This window comes from Ictalurus furcatus, chromosome 2 (genome assembly GCF_023375685.1).
Source record: "Ictalurus furcatus strain D&B chromosome 2, Billie_1.0, whole genome shotgun sequence".
Classification (NCBI taxonomy): Eukaryota; Metazoa; Chordata; class Actinopteri; order Siluriformes; family Ictaluridae; genus Ictalurus; species Ictalurus furcatus.
The window spans coordinates 35473723-35495234 of record NC_071256.1 but is presented as its reverse complement, the minus strand read 5'-3'; the positions used below and the strand labels follow the sequence as shown (position 1 = coordinate 35495234).

Sequence of the window (21512 nt, the reverse complement as noted above, 5' to 3'; positions counted from 1 at the left end):
AGACAGTTACAATACAGTTGAAGTTGAGAAAACTGAGGTTAGTGACGGTAACCAACACAAAGTTATACCAACACAGATAAAACAAAAGAAAAAAACATTAATACAACAACAAAAAAAAGAAGAAAGAAGGGACCTTCCCACCCACTTGGGTATTAGACGGAGGCCTGACTGGACACCAAAAACAAAAGCGAAGCAGAGCAAAGCAAAACCAATCAGCAACATGGCTCTGCAAGTGAGGGGGAGGAGCTATATCAAAACGACCGCACTCACTCAGTCTGCCTTAATGCATGCAAAATCAAGGACCCTGAGAACAAACAAGTGTTACAACCGCAATTTGGAAAGCATATGAGATCATTTAGCTCTAATAATAGAACTGAACAATTTACCTATCCGATGACACAATATTCACGATGGCACATATGAAAATCATATGATAGCTTCTTTAATAGTTGTGACAGCAACATCTGGCGCTCCGACCAGGGATATGTTAAAATGCTATGCTACACAGATGGGGGCCCTGACAGCACACCACACATGTACACAGTCTCAGTAGCCCAATGTCACACTAAACAAGTAAATCACAGGATATAAGTTGGTAACACTATCAAACAGCTAAGCGACAAAGCTAAAAACACGTACCTCTGTAGTCCGTAGCAACGAAAGGGAGGGGAGTGTTTTGGACCATGACCCATTCTGTGAGGCATAAACAGCTTATATATGGTGGTAGAGAGATAGCTCATTGTCCACATAGTTAATAATGGTGACGTTTAAATCATGGTGCATGCCTCACTACACATGCAATATTTTAATGCAAATATATTTGACTTTTATACACCCGGTGAGTATACCAACCCAGTTTGGCTTGGACTGCCTAAAGGTCTCTCTGATGAGTTAGAGAGGATTCAAACATGCTGTAGTCAGATAATAGATATTCCGACGAGGAAGAGGCATGATAAGACTACCATATGTACTAGCATACTCAAGGACAGTTAATTGCCAATGTTCAGTTTCCTGCCTGTTGCTCCAACAACCAATTATTCACTTTGACAAATATGTATTGCCCAGGAGTAAAACAAAAAGGCATGAACTTTTATTCCTTGTGCTATTAAACTGTTTTATGAGTAACATGGTGCATTTCAGGTTGTGTTTGCCACTAGGAAAAAAAAAAAGGTAATTGGTATGATGTGCATTTTTATGCTTTGTAACTCATTGTCAATATCATGCCAGTTACAACATGAATAGCTGTAAGGAGCACCAGTTTTTTAGTGCACCTCAAAAGCAAATCTTTGAACACCATGACAATGAGGTTCTTGGCACAAGATACAGTACTGGATTTCAAATCTGTGTAGTTTACCCAAAAGCCACTACTTGCAGTGATTGTTAGAACTTAAGTTGATGGAAAGTTATGTTACATTTAAATATATATATATATAGTGTCAGTTGGGACCAATCAACCCAAAAACTTTGAGCTGCCAGTTAAAGTTTTCTGCAAATCCTTTTTAAAAGAACAAGAAGTTTACTCAGGAAGGGGGTGCACCAAGTGTGGTTTGTCAAGTCAGGAACCTTAGAATTCCATTTAAAAGCTACAGTGGCAATCCCAGCAAGGCTGGATTACTAAAAATTGCCACTAAAGCAGAGGCCTTTAATTATGTGGCTACAAGCATCACTGCAAGAAATACCAGGATCCTTTTAGACTGATGGAGCTCCTGTGCAGGGAGTTGAAAAAAAAGAAATCTATTTAGAAATAGAAAAATCCTTCCAGCATAGCATGTAGTATTCCTTCAAGTCTATTCAATTGGGGACAAATGCTTTTATCACCAATTCAGTGCCAAGCTTGAATCATTCCACAACACCAAGAGCCAGAAGGTGTAACTTCGCCTTCCAATTAGGTGTTCAGGACTCCCAACAGTCCCAGACTGGGCTGAAAACATCTTGGTTTACACCTTTTGTTCATAGCTTCTCTCTTGGGTAAAGGCACAAATCTATAGGGACCACAGGCATGGAGGGTTCTAGTAAAAAAGGAAAGTTTAGATGGCACCTTAATGTCAACCATCTTCTGGCTAGCCCTCTTAATTATGTGGCAAATTAATTTTGCCAGAGTCCCTGCTTGCACACTGCCCATTACAAGACAACAGCATACCCAATTGTGTTTCAGAAGTAGTGAGGCATAACAAGACATACAAGTTATAAAATTTTATTTAGACAGTCATTAGACTACCAGACATTTTCCAGAACCATGATTGGGCCAAGGCTCACTTCTTTCTCCAGTTGCAAGCCTGCAAATGAAAGAAAATGCATGAGCAGGGTACAAAACCACAACAGAATCAGGGGTTGTGTAGTGGCAGTTCAGGTCATATAGCATGATGACCGATTACATAAACATGGTTCTCCCAAATACCTTGCCCTGATGACAGATCACGTCCCTTCCTCAAACCACAGCTGCTGCTGCAACAACTGCATACCTGGTCAGCACCATATGCAGCAGTCCATCTAGGAAGAAACAGTAGTGTGTTAGTAGTCACAGCTCATCTACACTATACCATCACTGCCACAGCAACATACCTATTGCCTGAAAAGGAACAAGCCTTGTGCTCAGCATCAGCAGGGGCAGATGCTGCTGTTGCCTTCAAGATGCATGCAATGTAGACCTGGCAACAAAGGGAGAACAGGTTACATCCTGACAGCTAAACATGCCCATCACCCCTGCCCAAACAGTCATCACCTACCCAGCTACTGGTCACTTGCTGAAACTTGAATGCCTCCACCTGAAACCCCAGTTTAGCTGCTTGAGTTTGGGGCATGAAGTGGGAATTGGACTGCGTAAGCTTGGCATCCACCAAGCACCTGGAAGGATTTACACAGTTAGGAATGTTCAGGACAACTTACAAAAGACTACAAATAAACCTCACTCACCCATGGTTCTCAATGAAGGAATATCTGGGGACGGCATTTATATCAGGGACAGCAGTGGTGACACAGCTGTCTACAAAGACACGCAGAGGCACATGGTTGAACTGCACCACCGATGCCTCAACATTTATAAGCTCACCCAGGTGGTAGTAGTAGTCGGAAGGTCTTTCAGATATCCAGTCATCTACAAGAAGCAGCTTCATTATTAACCCATCCTCAAACAAGCAAGCTACAATTTAACCATGATACAAACCCATCATGAGCCTCAAGGAGAAAACAAGATGTTCCTCAGCACCTTGGGCAGAGGCATATGGAATCCAAGCAGGCAGGAGAGCACTGCTACTCACATTGTGGAATCTGGAAAGCATTCAAGACAGGACCCTCACAAATCAGCACATCTTCCCAAGTAAACCCAAACAGGTTTTTTGGAATGGAGCAATACCTCAGATAGTGACACTCAATGAGAATCTTAACAGCAGCACTCCTTAGAATGGGACTACTACTTAAAGGAGCCGAAGCAGTACTAAGGTTGAAGATATAGACCAGCTCATTTGTAGTCACCTGAATGAGAGATGTAAATGTAAATTGAGGTCCAATAATGGGCTTAAAGCACAACTAAGGTATTTAGCAATAAGAGACTCACGGTCAACTTGCTGTTGCAGCCATGCAATGGGGATTCATACACAAGGACTTGAGAAGAAACATCCACCCCTTTGGCAGCACAGCCTCCCAGTGTGAGAGCAGTAATATTGAGGGGTGCACTGGTACTAAGCAGGTCTTTTCTCACCTCTACGTACACTGCAGACTCATTGCACCTTGCCGTTACACCCTGGGTAGGAGCAGCTTCAGATGGTGTTGCTAAGTGCACTGGTGTTGGGATTTGTGGTGCTGCTGGTGGGGTTGGGATTTGTGGTGCTGCTGGAAAACGCCAAGTCAGTTTCTTCACTGGCTGGGCTTGAGCATCTGAAGGATTCTGAAGATGCAGCCCAAGTGGGGCTACAGCAGGGCTTCCACTTTGTACCCACTGAGAAGGCAATCCAGCACTCATTTGCAGTGAAGGGTGACCTGGCTTGTTAGGGTGAACTCCAGCAGGAACATTCCTCAATCCTGGCCATTGTGCTGCTGAAAACCCAACTGCCAATAACAACAGCACTGCAAAGCCCACTTGTTTGAAACCCATTGTTGCTAACAGACAAGTGCCAATATACCAGTACTCTCAGAGCACCTCCTATTTATGCAGACAGGTATTCAAGCATTTCTAAACATCCTGATTTTCTTCTGAGCCTGTTGAGTTACTAATTGGGCTGCCTAACAGATGACAGCAATTAGAATTTTACTGCCCCTTGCATTTGATTGGACCAAGTGCTTAATGCTCTTAATTGTCTAGGTCACATGACCTACCTAAGCAATTTGCCAAACATAGAACTGAAATGTAATTTTAGTCCTTGATTGAGGACGTGAAAAAAGAAATATAAAAAACTGAAATGTCTTGTGTTGCCACAGGACATTTATTGTGAGCTGCAAAACAAACATAAAGGCAGCTTAATTAAAGTGGGGCCGCTCTTATTTATAACAATATGGCTTAAATAAACAAATGAAAACAAACAAAACAAAAAAAAATTATAATAAAAGCCATATGCAGCAGCCCATCTGGGAAGAGATCATAATGTCATAAAGTAATCACATCTCATCAGCACTGTACCATTTTAGGGTCACAGGAACATACCTATTGCCAGAGAATGCGCAAGCCTTGTGCTCAGCATCAGGAGGGGCAGACATTGCCTTGCCTTCTCAATGCATGTAGTAATGTAGACCTGGCAAAAGAGTCCATGTCACATTGACAGTTAAATGTGCCAGTTACACTGTAAACAGTAATTACTTACCAAGCTATCATTCCCTAGCCGAAACCTGAATACTTCCATCTGAAACCCCTGCTTAGCTGTTTGAATTTGGGGTATGAAGTGGAAACTGGATACTATAATTGCAGTTACGGTTTTGCTGGCCAGCTTATAAAGGCCCAAAGAACCTCACTCACCCATAGTACAAAATAAAGGAATATCTGGGGACTGCATTTATGTCAGGGACAGCAGTGACCACACAGCTGTCTACAAGGACCCGCAGCGGCACATTGTTGAACGGCAGTACCAATGACTCTATATTTATATAAATCCACATATGCTTAATTTGGGAAAACATTATGGTGGAAAGTCATTAAAATTTATAGATGTAAAGCTGATGTGATGAGCCTGGTATAAAGTGTCGCGGAAATTAGACAACACACGCAGACTCGTCCTCTGAGGTGAAAAGGTTTATTACAGAAGGATGAATACAGGATAGAAGAATGCAGGATAGAAGAATGAGAGCGCTCTGAAGTGCTTGTGCTGAACCTCTACAATATATATATGAAGCACAGGGCACGATACACTTCTTTGTACCAATAAGGAGTAGTTTGAGGCAGTTCAAACAGGCTTTGTTTCAGGGTCGAACCTTTAACAGAAAGACATATTTGTGTCTCTGTAAGCAGATAAACATTCTGTATTAATACAAATGACATGGCCTTCTTTAATGTTATCCTCAGATTTACATGAACAGAACAAGAACAAAACTATTACAAAGTAAAAATGAATAATTTCCCTCACATTTCCCCCATTTTATCATTACAAAATATGATAACTAAAATTAACAGAGAAATTACTATGCTGTGAATACATCAGAACTTCAGAATCCTTTCACTGAATTCATCATAAAACAGACATAATGAAGGCGCTAAGGCTGTTTTTGTGGATATAAAGTACCCTGTGGTCAAGCAAGCTCATTTAGGGTGAAATGAGAGTCGTCATGGTCAAAGGAATATTTACAATAGACGTGAAATGGTTGTCAATGGGTCGTCATCGTCAGTGTCGCTGGGAGGATCTGATACTCAGTCAGGTTTAGGATACAAGTCAGGTTGGTCATCATAGGGATCGTAATCAGTCTGTCAACATCAGCATTTGGTCATTAGTGATTTCAACGAGCGTGAAAGACTGCTCCGAACGAGAGAAACAATACAAGGCAAAATAAGCAAGACAAAAAGAATCATTGTATCTATTGTTAGACAGACAGTTAATATCCACGAACCCCATCCTTCCCCATCCCCCCCGAGTACTGAGTTAAGCCAATCAAACCCCATTTCGCTAGTCTGAGGAGGGTTGCGTATTGCAGACCGCATGTGTTCAATGATAGAAAAACCATTATGTGTCTGTGTGATGAGGGGATGTGTTACATTGTGTGGGTAGCATTGTTGGTAATGATTCTTATGACCAAAGGCGATACAGAACAGTTTACAAAGGCGATATAGAGGTAGCCTTTATCTTGGCATACAGGCTTTTAACTACTAATTGTTGTCCAATCTGCAGCAATAGTCTAATAAAGAACTTTGCGAGCTTATGTGGGACCTATAGAAATCACGTCAGCTTAGGCACTTAGTCCCGTTAACACAATAAGCTAAATACCAAATTTGGTTAAAAGTGTGGGCGTCATGCACACTTTCTGCTGCAATGATGTGATAAGTCTTCCACCCAATAAACTCTAATATCTGGCTTTGGTTTATCTTTCCAGCTTAAGGGTCTATTCCCCTGACCCCCAATGTTGTCAGGAACAGTCCCAGTGATTTGTGAGTTTATTTCTGATTTGTGTCTAGTCTGCAACAGTAGTCTGTGCTCAGGGAGCTTTGGGGCGTAAGAGTTGAGGTAGCAAAGTCACATAGTCTAATCTCTGTCCTGGTCACGTGGCTATATAGTACGCACTAATGAAGTTCAGCCCTCCTAAGAGTACAGTGTCCCTGTCGTCAACATTTTCTCCAAAAACTATGTGTCCATCATTTCGCAAGCTATTCGATGCTACTTGGTTTCTTATGTTGTGTAACCATGTGGAACTGGTGTGAGAATATATGTTTGAGTGCAGTGTCTCATGTGTGTGGGTGTGTATATACAGATTGTCGCTCGTGAGTGTCGGTCCTCCTAGAGGCCTCTTTATAGAGAATCACTTTCTACTCCTCCTGTCAAAGTCCCGTCTTCTCAGGCTCATTGCTCGGCCCTGGCACTCTCCTACAGTGGCTGCTGTGCATCCACGTGGCTCGTTGGCTGACTTTCACTGCTGAATGAGTGACAAAGAGGACCTGGAAAGGTCCTGACCACCTTAGCTTGTTCCACCTGCTTCTGCGGAAATCCTTGATCATGACCCACTCTTCAGACTTCAGATCATGCAGCGGACACGTGGCTGGAGCTGGAAGTGCTGCCTTTACCTGCTTGTGGATAGAGTGCAGAGCAGAGGACAGGGTTGCACAGTAACCCAAATATTCACGCACCTGTTCGAGGGCATGGCTCACAAAAGGTGTGCCATTGTCACTGGAGATTTTTTGTGGGAATTCCCCATCTAGGAATTACTTCTCTAAGCAATGCCTTTGCTACCATGTCTGAGTCCTGTTTGGACATAGGGAATGCTTCCACCCATTTAGAGAAGAAGGTTTGTCTGGAATTGGGTGTGTGGCCTTCTCTACCTTCAAACCTCAACCCACGTTATGAGTTGCGCAACCATTGTAAACAAAATTTTTAGAATAATTTTTAGAGTAATTAGAGAAGCTCTTTATGAACCAATGCTTGGTTACTGCTGCTATCATTCCCCCTTTTGACACATGACTATGCGTCAACTTTGCATAATATGGGAACATGTATTTAAGGAGGCAAGGGCGGCCTTGTGGGCCTCACCACACACCGTTAATGATGGAACAACCCGCTTTATGCCATAAAGCCTTTTCCTCTGCCGTAGCTCATGCTTGGAGGTCTGAAAGCTGTAAAGAAGAAGTGATTATTTTCTTTTGAGTTTTGGGACCATGGATGCAGCTGCTTGCTTTGCTGCACTGTCCGCTAGAGTGTTTCCTAGGAAAACAGGATCTGATTTGTTAGTGTGTGCATCACATTTACATACTGCAATAGCTTTAGGGAGTGGGACTGCGCCCAGCAGCTCAGCGACTAGTTTATGGTGGGCTATGTGTGTTCCTGAACTCGTCTGGAAATTCCTGTGTTTCCAAATTGTCCCAAAATCATGCACTACCCCAAAGGCATATCTACTCTCTGTGTAGATAGTTACTGTTTGCGCTTTAGCATACTTACAGGCCTCTAAAAGTGCGTATAGTTCAGCTGCTTGCGCTGAGAGGTATGAGAGGAGACTTCCTGACACGAACGTCTCGTGTGCGGTTACTACTGCATAGCCCTCTCGATTGTTACCTGTCTCTGGATTGCGTAAAGGTGAGCCATCCACGAAAAGGATTAGATCTGGATTTTCCAATGGAACATCCTTCAGGTTGACTCTAGGGGAGCAGAGTTTGTTAGTTAGTGCAACACAATCATTTGGCTCCCCGTCTCCCTCTGTTGGAAGAAGAATAGCAGGGTTAAGGATAGTATATCATTTTATAGTTACATTTGGCATATCTAGTAGTATAGTGTTATAGCGCAGCCACTGCTGGGTGAACAGGTGTGAGGTTTTCTGTTTAAGTACAATTAATGACACATAATGTGAAACCAAGAGGTTCAATTCTGGTAGGTTACCAGGTCTCTGGATGCCACCACAGCTTTCTCAGCTGCTGCTGCTACTGTATGTACACATGGGGGTAACTAAGCAAGGACAGGATCCAACTTACCTGAGAATGAGCTGTCCAACCTGTCGCATATGCCATCTCTCTAAGCGGTGCTCCTAGAATGGAATAGTTTAGAATGAAAGTTCTGCAATACGAACACATACCTAGGATAGAGAGAACGTGTTTCCTCATCAGAGGTTTGGGAATCTTCTGGATTGCAGATACTCTTTCAGCTGAGTTTCTTTCCCTTTGCAGAAATGTCATGACCCAAGACTCTCACTTCTTGCTGCACAAACTGTAATTTTGAGAGACTGGCTTTGTGTCCCTCCTTAGCGAGATGCTGCAACAATATAATGGTGTCAGTTTCACACTGTGCCCTGGAGAAAGCGTTAGAGGTATGAATCTATCCTTTAGCATTTGGTTGTGAATCATTGATGACTCACAATACCCCTAACAAGTGAGTGAAAGTGTAAGGACGTCTGTCAAATATGAATTTAAACAAAAACTGACTGTCTTTATCAAGAGGTATACTGAAAAGAAAAAAAAACGCATTAGCTAAATCTACGACTGAAAACCATTCGCTATTTGCTGGAACCTGGCTTAATATAGTGTAAGAATTTGGCATGTCTGGAGCTCTCTGTTTTACTGCTGCATTAACCGCTTGAAAATCTTGTACAAATCACCATTCATCAGGTTGTGGGGGTTTTCTTGCTTTTCTTACTGGAAATATTGGAGTGCGCACTGGCGAATCTGGACAGGGGACAATGACCCCAGCCTTCAATAATGATTTGAAAACTGGTCTAATGCCCTCAATAGCTTCTGATTTAAGAGGGTATTGACATTGTCTGGGCCTAAAGTCAGATTTGGGCATGATCACGACTGGTGGTGCACTCCTTATCAGGCCTACGTCATGTTTCCCTTGGGCCCACAGCCCGAGAGGCACCTTCTTCAATTGTTGGTGTATCTCTACGGGTGTAGGGCTTGTCTCAAGGTTCAGAAACATTCCCTTGTCATGACATATTACATCCTGGTTAACCTTGCACATTTCCTGAAAGAATTTTTTATAAACTCCCAGCATCAGGCTGTACCATATGTTGGAGGTGGGTTTCTGTTCCCAATCTGTAATTTTCAGACTATCATATAATCTGACCCACAGTCCCACGTCTTTCTACTATTTGTTCTTTACTTTGGCTAATGAGGCGCTTATTCTGGTACACAGAACACATGAAACTGCGTGCTGCTTAATTTGACTGAATATGCACAAAATGTGTCACCCCAATATAGTGCCTTCAGGAACACCTCTTTGCCCTCTGGGACATCTGTAAACCATTCCTTCTCAAAATTAAAGTCTCTTCCTTCATGCACTTACGCTGTGCAATGGAGGGTAGAGGGTGGCATAAAATCAACTTAGTTGTCCTTCATTTTATCATATGCTGACGCCATTAGGCGAGCACAGGCTCTAGGCTTGTTATGCATGGACCATTGATAAACACAGAGCTCTGTTTCTTTAACAGACAGAGTTCCTAAAGATGAGTCATAAGTTTCTGTTACTCCCTGAAGTGAGGAGATCAAATTTAAATGTAAAACACAAATTAAGTCCCTGCCCAGTAGATTGACTGGACATGAAGACAAAATTAGGAATTGGTGGGTTACTCTTTTCCCACCTTCTCATTCACAGGCTAGTGGCTCAGAAAACCATTCCAATACTCAATGTCCTGTTACACCGTTGGAGCGCAGTGATCGTGAACTAATCTTAGGGGCTTCTTTTAATTCACAGTGTTTTATTACTGAATATGTTGCTCCTAAATCTACCAAAAAGTGACATTTTGTCCACTGATTACAAGAGGTATACATGGCAGTTTTATAAAGGGAGGGGCATTATACTTAAAAGGTTAAGGGCTATAACTGCTTTAGGCATTTGGGAATTATTAGTCTGACCAGTGTTGGGTGTACATGTATGTGTATATGCCTGCTCTTTATGAGCTAACTCACAGTTTGGGTGTCTGATGTCACCTCTTCTGTTCCCAGGTGCCTCACCCTTCCTTTCCTCCTCCCCTCAGTTGGCCTCCTCTTCGTTCTGCTCTGGACAGTCTCATGCAAAATGTCCAACTTTTCCACAGATAAACCATGTGAAGTTGTATCTATGGGGGTTGCCACCTGGCCTTCCTCATCCACATACTTTTGGTTTTTCTCTCCACCCTGGGCCTTTTCCTCTGCCTTCCATTTGCTGTGTTTGTGTGCTGATGGCTTGCATCATGGTGAGAGAGGTTGTGAGAAGGTCTCTTCCTGTCTTCTCCTTCTTTCTATTCTTTGCCTCTCGTAGGAGCTTCTCCACGTGGATATTGTTCTACCGGAGTCAGATTTCCACTGTCCCAGGTGATGCGTTGACATTTTACGAGAGTAGCGATCTTTGGTTTTATACCACTCATGAAGCTGTTTCTGAGATGTGCTTCCCATGCCGTGACTTTGGCTGCTTGTCCATCTGCCAGTGCTTACGTCCCTTAATTTGCATCATGGACTTCAGTGAGATGAGACAGATACTGGGAGACAGTCTCTGAATCTTGCTGCTTGCACTTTGCTATTTTTGTCATGTCCATTCGCACAGGAAAGGCTTCAATTAGTCGTTGTTGGAGAACTGCAATCACACCTGTGTAGGCTGCCTTGCCATCCTGGGTCCAGTCTGCCATTGTCCAGGGCAGGTGGATGAGCATTGCCCCATCAGGCCCTGCCACTTCCACCATAGGTGCTGTTATTACATCATGTACAGATCCCTGTGCGTCTGGCTTTATTGGGGAGGTGTGGGCATGTGCTTTGGACAGTTGTTTTGTCTCCCTCAACTTAAGTCTTGATCTTGTACCCAGTGGTGAGAAGTCCTGCGTTTCATTTTCTGAGAAATCAGGTGGAGCTTCCAGCACAGTGAGGTCTGAATAAAAATGTGGATCGGATGATGGTGCTGAGCGACCCGCTTCTGCTGCTGGTTGTGTTCGCCGTGGAGGGGCGGAGTCCAGGTCAGGATAGGCTTTCTGTAACTTAGCACACTGAGAAACAGATGAGGGCCCTGCCTGACATTTTTCTATCTTTTTTGTGCCTCACGCTACCATTTCCCCAAATGCCTTCCAGTCTGCTAAAAACTGTGCTTTTTTGTTACTTTTAGGAATCTCTCTCTCTCCTTTGTTTCCAAATTGATTTTTAACTGTTCTAACTGCCTGAAACTAAAACTACCTTTTTCTGGGAAACCACATTCTTTAACCCATACATCATATTGGTTCAAACATCCTTCCCCATAGTTCACACGCATAAACGTGATATTAGGACCAACATATGAACAACCTGTGCCCTGTCTGTATTGCTTGTCTCAATATTCTGGTTGTGAAAGGATCTGTAGTATATAACAACCTTATCTGATTAAACCCTAATTATACAAGAGAATGAAATTCACAGTAATCAGGTACAGAGAAATATGAAATATATGACTGAATCCTAGACATGTAGTTTTGTCAACTCATGCATTCAGAAAATGAAAGACATCGAAGGAAAAAATTACCTGTGGGGGCAAGTCCACATACAGCAATTTGGTAGGACTTAGTTTCACTCCCCCTTTTTTTCAGCAAAATTTACTTGTGCATTACATTTTCCAAACACATGATGTACCACTGACATGATGGAATGAGTCAGTGGGGCATGCCACTTGATAATAAACCGTCATAAAAATACTGTGCCTCTTGCGCTTCTAATAAGTACTCTCTTTACCTATTGATGCTCGAAACTGACTCTTTCCATTAGCAAAGATTTTTACAGTTATCTCGCTCTCTCTCTATATACACACACACACCCATCAGTGTATATCCCTTAGTTTTGAAGCTGTGATCAAATAAACACCAATCTCTCTGCTGTGGCAGAGGAGAAGCTCCCAAAAGTGCTTATAAGGAATCGCTCAATGGAATACATGCATTTCTTATATCATTGACTCCCTTCCACACAGACAGCAATACACAATGACTTTATAAAATTCTAATTTATCTTAATTCTGTTTCTTGATTATTCCTACCAGTCAGTGCTGAGGCTACACTGGTCTTTCACTCTGCACAACAAAAGGCAAAGTGCCTGCGAATGATTTCAGGGTAAAACTTTGAGCATCCTCCAGTTTGCTTGTTGTCCAGAAGAGCTGAAAGACCCACACAGTCCACCCAAGAACACCAAAATTGTTCTGGAAATTAAACACTCGCAGACTCGTCCTCTGAGGTGAACCGGTTTATTACAGAAGGATGAATACAGGATAAAATAATGAAAGCGCTCCAAGGTGCTTCTGCTGAACATCTACTACATATATGAAGCGGAGGGCACAATACACTTCTATGTACTGATAGGGAGCAGTTTGAGACGGTTCAAAAAGGCTTTGTTTCAGGGTCAAAACCCTTAACAGAAAAACATGTTTGTCTCTGTAAGCAGATAAACATTCTGTACTAATTTAAGTGACATGACCCTTGACATTATCCTCAGATGAACAAAACTAATACAAAGTGAAAGTTAATTTCCCCTCACAAAAGATTAGGTGATTTCAAAAAAAAATTGGAAAGTATATAACAGCAGTATGCTTTCTATTAAGTGCTACATAACTATCAAGATCATGCCAGTTACAACATGAATAGCTGTAAGGTGCTTCAGTTTACTAGTCCACCTGGAAAGCAAATATTTCATCACCATGACAAGGAGGTTCTTGGAGCAAGATACATTACTGGATTTAAAACATGTAGTTTGCATCATTTAGAAGCTTGCAAGAAATACCAGGATCATTTTAAACTGATAGGGAGCCCCTATGCAGGAAGTTGAAAGTTGGATTTAGAAATAAAATAAACCTTCCAGCATAGCATGTAATATTCCTTCAAGTCTATTCAACTGTGGACAACTGCTTTTAGCACCAATTCATTGCCAAGCTTGAGTTACCCACAACAGCAAGAGGCACAAGGAGTACCTTCGCCTTCCAAGTAGGTGTTCAGGACTCCAACAGTCCCAGTCTAGGCTGAAGACACCTTGGTTTATTTAAGCCTTTTCTTAGTAGCTTTTCTCTTGGGTAGAGGCACAAATCTGTAGGGACCACAGGCATGGAATGTTCTGGTAAAAAGGAATGTTTGTATGGCACCTTAAATGTCGGCCATCTTCTGGCTAGCCCTCTTAGTTATGTGGTCAGTTAGGTTTGCCAGAGGCCCAGTTTACACGCTGACAAGAGCATACCCAGTTGTGTTACAATTACTAGGCATCACAAGACATGCAGGTTATAAAATTTTATTTAGACAGTCATTAGACTACCAGACATTTTCCAGAACCATGATTGGGCCAAGGCTCACTTCTTTCTCCAGCTGCAAGCCTGCAAATAAAGGTCGAGTGCATGAACAGGTTACAAAGCCACAACAAAGTCAGGGGTTGTGTAGTAGCAATTCTGGTCATAGAGCAGAAAGACAAACTACATGAACACCAACATGGTTCTCCCAAATACCTTGCCCTGATAACAGATCACGTCCCTTCCTCAAGCCACAGCTGCTGCTGCAACAACTGCATACCTGGTCAGTACCATATGCAGCAGTCCATCTAGGAAAAAACAGTATGTTAGTCACAGCTCACCTGCACTGTACCATCACTGCCACAGCAACATACCTATTGCCTGAAAAGGAACAAGCCTTGTGCTCAGCATCAGCAGGGGCAGATGCTGCTGTTGCCTTCAAGATGCATGCAATGTAGACCTGGCAACAAAGGGAGACCAGGTTACATCCTGACAGCTAAACATGCCCATCACCCCTGCCCAAACAGTCATCACCTACCCAGCTACTGGTCACTTGCTGAAACTTGAAAGCCTCCATCTGAAACCCCAGTTTAGCTGCTTGAGTTTGGGGCATGAAGCGGGAACTGGACTGCGTAAGCTTGGCATCCACCAAGCACCTGGAAGGATTTACACAGTTAGGAATGTTCAGGACAGCTTACAAAGGATTACAAACAAGCCTCACTCACCCATGGTTCTCAATGAAGGAATATCTGGGGACTGCATTTATATCAGGGACAGCAGTGGCCACACAGCTGTCTACAAAGACACGCAGGGGCACATGGTTGAACTGCACCACCGATGCCTCAACATTTATAAGCTCACCCAGGTGGTAATAGTAGTCGGAAGGTCTTTCAGATATCCAGTCATCTACAAGATGAACCTTCATTAGTAACCCATCCTCAAACAAGCAAGCTACAATTTAACCATGATACAAACCCATCATGAGCCTCAAGGAGAAAACAAGATGTTCCTCAGCACCTTGGGCAGAGGCATATGGAATCCAAGCAGGCAGGAGAGCACTGCTACTCACATTGTGGAATCTGGAAAGCATTCAAAACAGGACCCTCACAAATCAGCACATCTTCCCAAGTAAACCCAAACAGGTTTTTTGGAATGGAGCAATACCTCAGATAGTGACACTCAATGAGAATCTTAACAGCAGCACTCCTTAGAATGGGACTACTACTTAAAGGAGCCGAAGCAGTACTAAGGTTGAAGATATAGACCAGCTCATTTGTAGTCACCTGAATGAGAGACGTAAATGTAAATTGAGGTCCAATAGTGAGCTTAAAGTACAACTAAGGTATTTAGCAATAAAAGACTCACGGTCAACTTGCTGTTGCAGCCATGCAATGGGGATTCATACACAAGGACTTGAGAAGAAACATCCACCCCTTTGGCAGCACAACCTCCCAATGTGAGAGCAGTATTGAGGGGTGCACTGGTACTAAGCAGGTCTTTTCTCACCTCTACATACACTGCAGTCTCATTACACCTTGCTGTTACACCTTGGGTAGGAGCAACTTCAGATGGTGTTGCTAAGTGCACTGGTGTTGGTGGGGTTGGGATTTGTGGTGCTGCTGGTGGGGTTGGGATTTGTGGTGCTGCTGGAAAACGCCAAGTCAGTTTCTTCACTGGCTGGGCTTGAGCATCTGAAGGATTTTGAAGATGCAGCCCAAGTGGGGCTACAGCAGGGGTTCCACTTTGTGCCCACTGAGAAGGCAATCCAGCACTCATTTGCAGTGAAGGGTGACCTGGCTTGTTAGGGTGAAATCCAGCAGGAACATTCCTCAATCCTGGCCATTGTGCTGCTGAAAACCCAACTGCCAATAGCAACAGCACCACAAATCCCACTTGGTTGAAACCCATTGCTGTTAACAGACAAGTGCAAACACACCAGTACGCTGAGAGCACCTCCTATTTATGCAGACAGGTATTCAAGCATTTCTAAACATCCTGATTTTCTTCTGAGCCTGTTGAGTTACTAATTGGGCTGCCTAACAGATGACAGCAATTAGAATTTTGCATTTGACTGGACCAAGTGCTTAATGCTCTTAATTGTCTAGGTCACATGACCTACCTAAGCAATTTGCCAAACATAGAACTGAAATGTAATTTTAGTCCTTGATTGAGGACGTGAAAAAAGAAATATAAAAAACTGAAATGTCTTGTGTTGCCACAGGACATTTATTGTGAGCTGCAAAAGAAACATAAAGGCAGCTTAATTAAAGTGGGGCCGCTCTTATTTAAAACAATATGGCTTAAATAAACAAATGAAATCTAACAAAACAAAAAAAAATTATAATAAAAGCCATATGCAGCAGCCCATCTGGGAAGAGATCATAATGTCATAAAGTAATCACAGCTCATCAGCACTGTACCATTTTAGGATCACAGGAACATACCTATTGCCAGAGAATGAGCAAGCCTTGTGCTCAGCATCAGGAGGGGCAGACATTGCCTTGCCTTCTCAATGCATGTAGTAATGTATACCTGGCAAGAGAGTCTACATTTATTGTGAGCTACAAAACAAACATAAAGGCAGCTTAATTTAAGTGGGGCAATTTCTGTAAGCCAATGAATCAGAAAGGAGTAACAGAAACCAGTTGTTGCTAACTGTTCTTGTTTTAAAGAATGCCTATGACAGAAGACTTATTGTCTGTGATAAGCCACAAGACTGGTTCATATTAGTGGATCTGTACAATCTACATTTACATTTACATTTATTCATTTAGCAGATACTTTTATCCAAAGCGATTTACAAATGAGAAAATACAATCAAAGCGATATATCAAGCAGAGAACAATGCAAGTAGTGCTACCATACAAGATCCATTAATTGAGTTCCAGAAGAAGCAAAGTGCACAGAATAGAGGTGTAAGTGCCAGAGTAACTTTTTTTTTTTTAAAAAGGGGTTGGTTAGGTGTTCACGGAAGAGGTGGGTCTTTAGCTGTTTCTTGAAGATGGTGACAGATTCTGCAGTCTGGATTGAGGTTGGAAGTTCATTCTACCACTGAGGAACACTTAGTTTAAAGGTTCTTGAAGAGACCTTTAACCACGCTGAGTAGGTACTACTAAGCGTCGGGCGTTGATTGATCGCGGATTGCATGAAGGAACCTAAGCCTTCAGGAGAGAGTTGAGGTACAAGGGTGCTGTTCCAGACAAGGTCTTGTAGGTGAACATCAAGGCCTCGAATTTGATGCGGGCAGCTACAGGAAGCCAGTGGAGGGAGATGAAGAGGGGTGTGACATGGGTTCTCTTGGTCTGGTTGAAGACGAGGCGTGCTGCTGCATTCTGAATCATTTAAAGGGGTTTGATGGAGCTGGCCGGGAGGCCCGAGAGCAGTGAGTTGCAGTAGTCCAATTTTGAGATAACAAGAGCCTGGACTAGTATCTGTGTAGTCTGTTCATTGAGGTAGAGTATGATTTTCTTGATGTTGTACAGGATGAACCTACAGGACCATGCAGTTGTTGAGACTTGCTCTGTAAAGGTCAAGCTGTCATCAAGAATCACCCCAAGGTTCCTGGCCATCCTGGTTGGCTTGAGTGTGGTTGAGCCAAGCTGTGAAGTGAGATGGTGGTTGATTGAGGGACAGGCTGCTATGACGAGAAGCTCAGATTTTGCCAGATTGAGCTTGAGGTGGTGTTCCCTCATCCAGACCGAGATGTCCGACAGGCAAGCGGAGATTCGTGCAGAGACGGATGGATCATCAGGCTGGAAAGACAAATAGAGCTGGGTGTCATCAGCATAGCAATGGTATGAGAAGCCATGAGACTCAATCACCTGCCCCATAGATGTAGTGTAGATAGAAAAGAGCAGTGGACCCAGAACTGACCCCTGCGGAATGCTAGTTGTGAGTTGCTGAGTTTCAGAAATACCTCCCCTCCACAATACCTTGAAGGATCTGTCTGAGAGAGAGAAAATTGAATCAGCTCTGAGATTTAGATGGAAGGCAAAAGCATCTATAGGAATCGAACCATTGATCTTAGCATTATTAACATCCTGCACTAACCAAATGAGCTACCCAGGCTCAGCTATATGAGGATTGATATACATGTAGATGTATATCTATATATACATTCACTGTTCACTTTAATAAGAACACCTGTACACCTGCTTATTTATTCAATTCAATTTTATGCATTTAGCACTTTTAACAATTGACTGTCGCAAAGCTATGCAAAAATAGTCTCAATTTAATTCACAACTGCAGATACAAGTTGTGTAACAACATTTTATTTCAAAAACAAGTCAAACATTTTCCTCAACCATGATCGGACCAAGGGCTACTTGTGTTTCCAACTGGTACCCTGGAAGAGAAAAGCAGAGAAAAGTTTGGTAGAATACAAAAAGGCTTTAAAGAAAATCATGAAGTCTCCTGGAATTAGATGTTACAAAAACAAATAATTCCAAATCCCAGACTCCAGAGGACTCAAAACACCTCATCCATTCAAAGCCTTCATGAACCAAGTCATGTGTTGGAATAAGTCGAGCATTACACAAGCCACTGGATCCCTAGGGTTCATATTAATGCTGGATTCATGGTGCCTTGTAAGTGGTACTTTGCAAGTTGCAATAACATCATGTCCCACCTCAGGGGAGTTGGTAGACAAATACACCATGGACCCCAACACAAAAGCATGTAGCTCCTAAAAAGCCACTTGTGTGCCTGAGTGACTGCTAGTACTGTTCTACTAAAGTGAACATTCTTGCAATATTTGGACTGAAATTGCAGTACAGCAACAACAGCAGACCATAGCAAGTAGTCTTAGCAAGAAGCTAGTCAGGGGACAACAATAAGCAGCATTGGGATCAAGCTAGCTAGCTAACATTAGCTGTAACACCAACATTGGGGATTACCTTTTCAAGACTGAGATTAGTACGATTAGCTTTATAGCTTTAACCAAGTACTGTGTCGGTATTAATTGATCTCAAGACATTACTGCTATAAACTAATTTGAAAGTATAGAAGCTGTATTTTATGCTGTTCAGTGTGAGCGGCCATGTTGATTTGATGTCACTCTAAACAGGGAAGGAACTTCCATGAGAAGTAGTTGAGAAGACTACACAGTTCAAATTTTAAGTTGAGGGGGTGTTTTTAGTGGCTTTTACCAGTTGTAGATGGGGAATTACAAGTTAAAAGCTGCAACTTTGCCTCAAAGACAGTATAAGGATTGCCAGATGAACGTTTTCACTATACTTTTGATCTCGTCCCTTTCTCAAGCTGCAGTGGCTGTTGCAACAGCTGCACACCTGGTCAGCACCATCATCATAATCATCATCATCATCATCATCATCATCATCATCATAATAATAATAATAATAATAATAATAATAATAATAATAATAATAATAATAATAATAATAATAATAATAATAATAAGAATAAACTTTATTTTATAGAGTGCCTTTAAAAGTACAAAGAAAAAAATGTAACAAGTAACAACAACAACAACAACAACAATAATAATAATAATAATAATAATAATAATAATAATAATAATAATAATAGGGTGCACAGTGGCTTAGTGGTTAGCACGTTCGCCTCACACCTCCAGGGTCTGGGGTTCGATTCTTGCCGGGGCCATGTGTGTGCAGAGTTTGCATGTTCTCCCTGTGCTGGGGGGGTTTCCTCCCCCAGTCCAAAGAGATGCATGGTAGGCTGATTGGTGTGTCTAAAGTGTCCATAGTGTATGAATGGGTGTGTGAGTGTGTATGTGATTGTGTCCTACTGGCACCCTGTCCAGGGTGTACCCCACCTTGTGCCTGATGTTCCCTGGGATAGGCTCCAGGTTCCCCTGCGACCCTGAAGGAGTAAGCGGTAGAAGATGGATGGATAATAATAATAATAAAGTAGACATCAGCAGTCAAATGCAAGTTTGAAAAAGTAAGTCTTAAGCTGAGCTTTAATAATGCCAAAGGTCTGAGCTTCCCTAAGTTCGAGAGGAATAGAGTTCCAAAGGGAAGGAGGATAGACAGAAAAAGCCCTGTCACCCCATAGATTTTAAGAGGGTTTGTGGAACAATTAACAAATTACACTGTGAAGAGCGCAGTCTGCGATTTGGGGTGTAAGGAATTATTAAATCAGATAAGTAATGAGGAGCCAAGCCATTTAATGCCTTGTATGTCAGCATCATAATTTAAAAATCAACACGAAACCTGACCGGGAGCCAGTGCAAGGACTCCAAAACAGGAGTAATATGATTGAATTTCCTGGTCCCAGTCAGGATCCTGGTGGCAGACTTTTGTACATATTGGAGTTTATTGATTGTGGATTTAGTATCTCCGGCTAAAAGGGCATTAAAGTAATCTATCTGAGTGACAACGAATGAGTTAATCAGTTTTTCAACTACAGAGAAGTTTAGCATAGGGCGCAGTCTTGCTATAATTATGAGGTGAAAAAAAGTATGCTTTAGCAGTGCTCTGAACAAAAGAGTCAAATGTGAGGCTGGTATAAAAAATTACTCCTAGGTTCATCCTTTAACTTTGAGTCTCTAGAACAGAGCCATCAACAAACAGAGACAGTGGACCAGCTTTGAGAATTTTCTGACAGGAACCTATAAGTATAACTTCGGTTTTACCACTATTCAGGCACAGAAAATTACTATTGATCCATGTTTTTATCTCAGAAATACAGTCAGAAAGAAAGCAAACATCAAGGTTTTCACCAGATTTTGAGTGAATGTAGATTTGGGTATCGTCAGCATAAAAGTGATAATGGAGGCCGAGCGATCGCAGCAAATGCCCAACTGGAGATAGACAAATATTGAAAAGTAAAGGGCCTAAAACTGATCCCTGAGGAACACCAAAGAGCTAGTGTCAGACCTGTAACCACCAATAGAAATAAACTGGGAACGGTCACTAAAATAGGATTTAAACCAGTTTAAAACTGTCCCAGACACACCAAAAACACTTTCAAGGTGCGTAAGTAAAAGACCATGATCAACAGTATCAAAGGTGGCTCTAAGATCAAGAAGAATGAGAATGGAAGTTGCTCCAGAATCAGAGGCCATCAACAAGTCATTGGTAACTTTGACCAACGCCGTTTCTGTACTGTGAAATTTACGAAAACCTGACTGAAGGGGTTCAAAGAGGTTATTAATTGTAAGATGATTGCACAATTGGGAGGCAACAAAACGCTCAAGTATTTTTGCCAAAAACGGAAGATTTGAAACGGGACGAAAATTGTTAAAATCATCCAGGGCAGCATTTTCTTTCTTTGGCACAGGTGTAACCGCAGCAGTCTTTAATACTGCTGGAACAACCCCAGTCTCCAATGAATCATTTATAATACTGAGGATATTAGGGTACCAAAAATCGAAGCACAATTTAAATAGGCTTGTGGTAATTGGATAAAGCAAGCAAGTGGTTGATTTCATGCTGGATACCTCCTTTGCGAGAGCCTCAGAATCAAGCAATGAGAAATGAGAGAAAGAAACACCAGCAAACCCAGATGGACGAAGGAGTGAAGAGTCAAGTGTAACAGAAATTTGTTTGCGAACATTATCAATCTTAGAATTAAAAAACTGAAGAAAAGTATTACATAGCTGCTGAGAAGCAGGCAAGCTGGTAACAGCATTAACTTGAAGAAATCTGTTTATGGTTTGGAACAAGTGTCTGGGATTTCTTTGAGTGTTTAAAATAGCCTGAGAGAAATAAGATGATCTTTCAG

At 42.2% G+C, this 21512-nt stretch overlaps 2 protein-coding genes across 2 annotated transcripts; both read right to left on the bottom strand.

The window, feature by feature from the left end:
• Window positions 1–2270: 2270 nt before the first annotated feature.
• Window positions 2271–5008, bottom strand: LOC128617323 (zona pellucida sperm-binding protein 3-like). The gene is made up of 7 exons (XM_053640405.1): window positions 3554–5008; window positions 3353–3471; window positions 3164–3267; window positions 2914–3094; window positions 2727–2844; window positions 2563–2648; window positions 2271–2490 (listed from the first exon to the last, which is right to left on the bottom strand). The coding sequence occupies exons 1-7, from the start codon at window positions 4088–4090 to the stop codon at window positions 2352–2354; spliced, it is 1284 nt and encodes a 427-aa protein (XP_053496380.1). The 5' UTR covers window positions 4091–5008; the 3' UTR covers window positions 2271–2351.
• Window positions 5009–12924: 7916 nt separating this feature from the next.
• LOC128617312 (zona pellucida sperm-binding protein 3) lies at window positions 12925–16289 on the bottom strand. The gene is made up of 8 exons (XM_053640397.1): window positions 15168–16289; window positions 14967–15085; window positions 14778–14881; window positions 14528–14708; window positions 14341–14458; window positions 14177–14262; window positions 14019–14110; window positions 12925–13889 (listed from the first exon to the last, which is right to left on the bottom strand). Exons 1-8 carry the CDS (start codon window positions 15708–15710, stop codon window positions 13828–13830), a joined length of 1305 nt encoding a protein of 434 aa, XP_053496372.1. The 5' UTR covers window positions 15711–16289; the 3' UTR covers window positions 12925–13827.
• Window positions 16290–21512: the final 5223 nt, after the last annotated feature.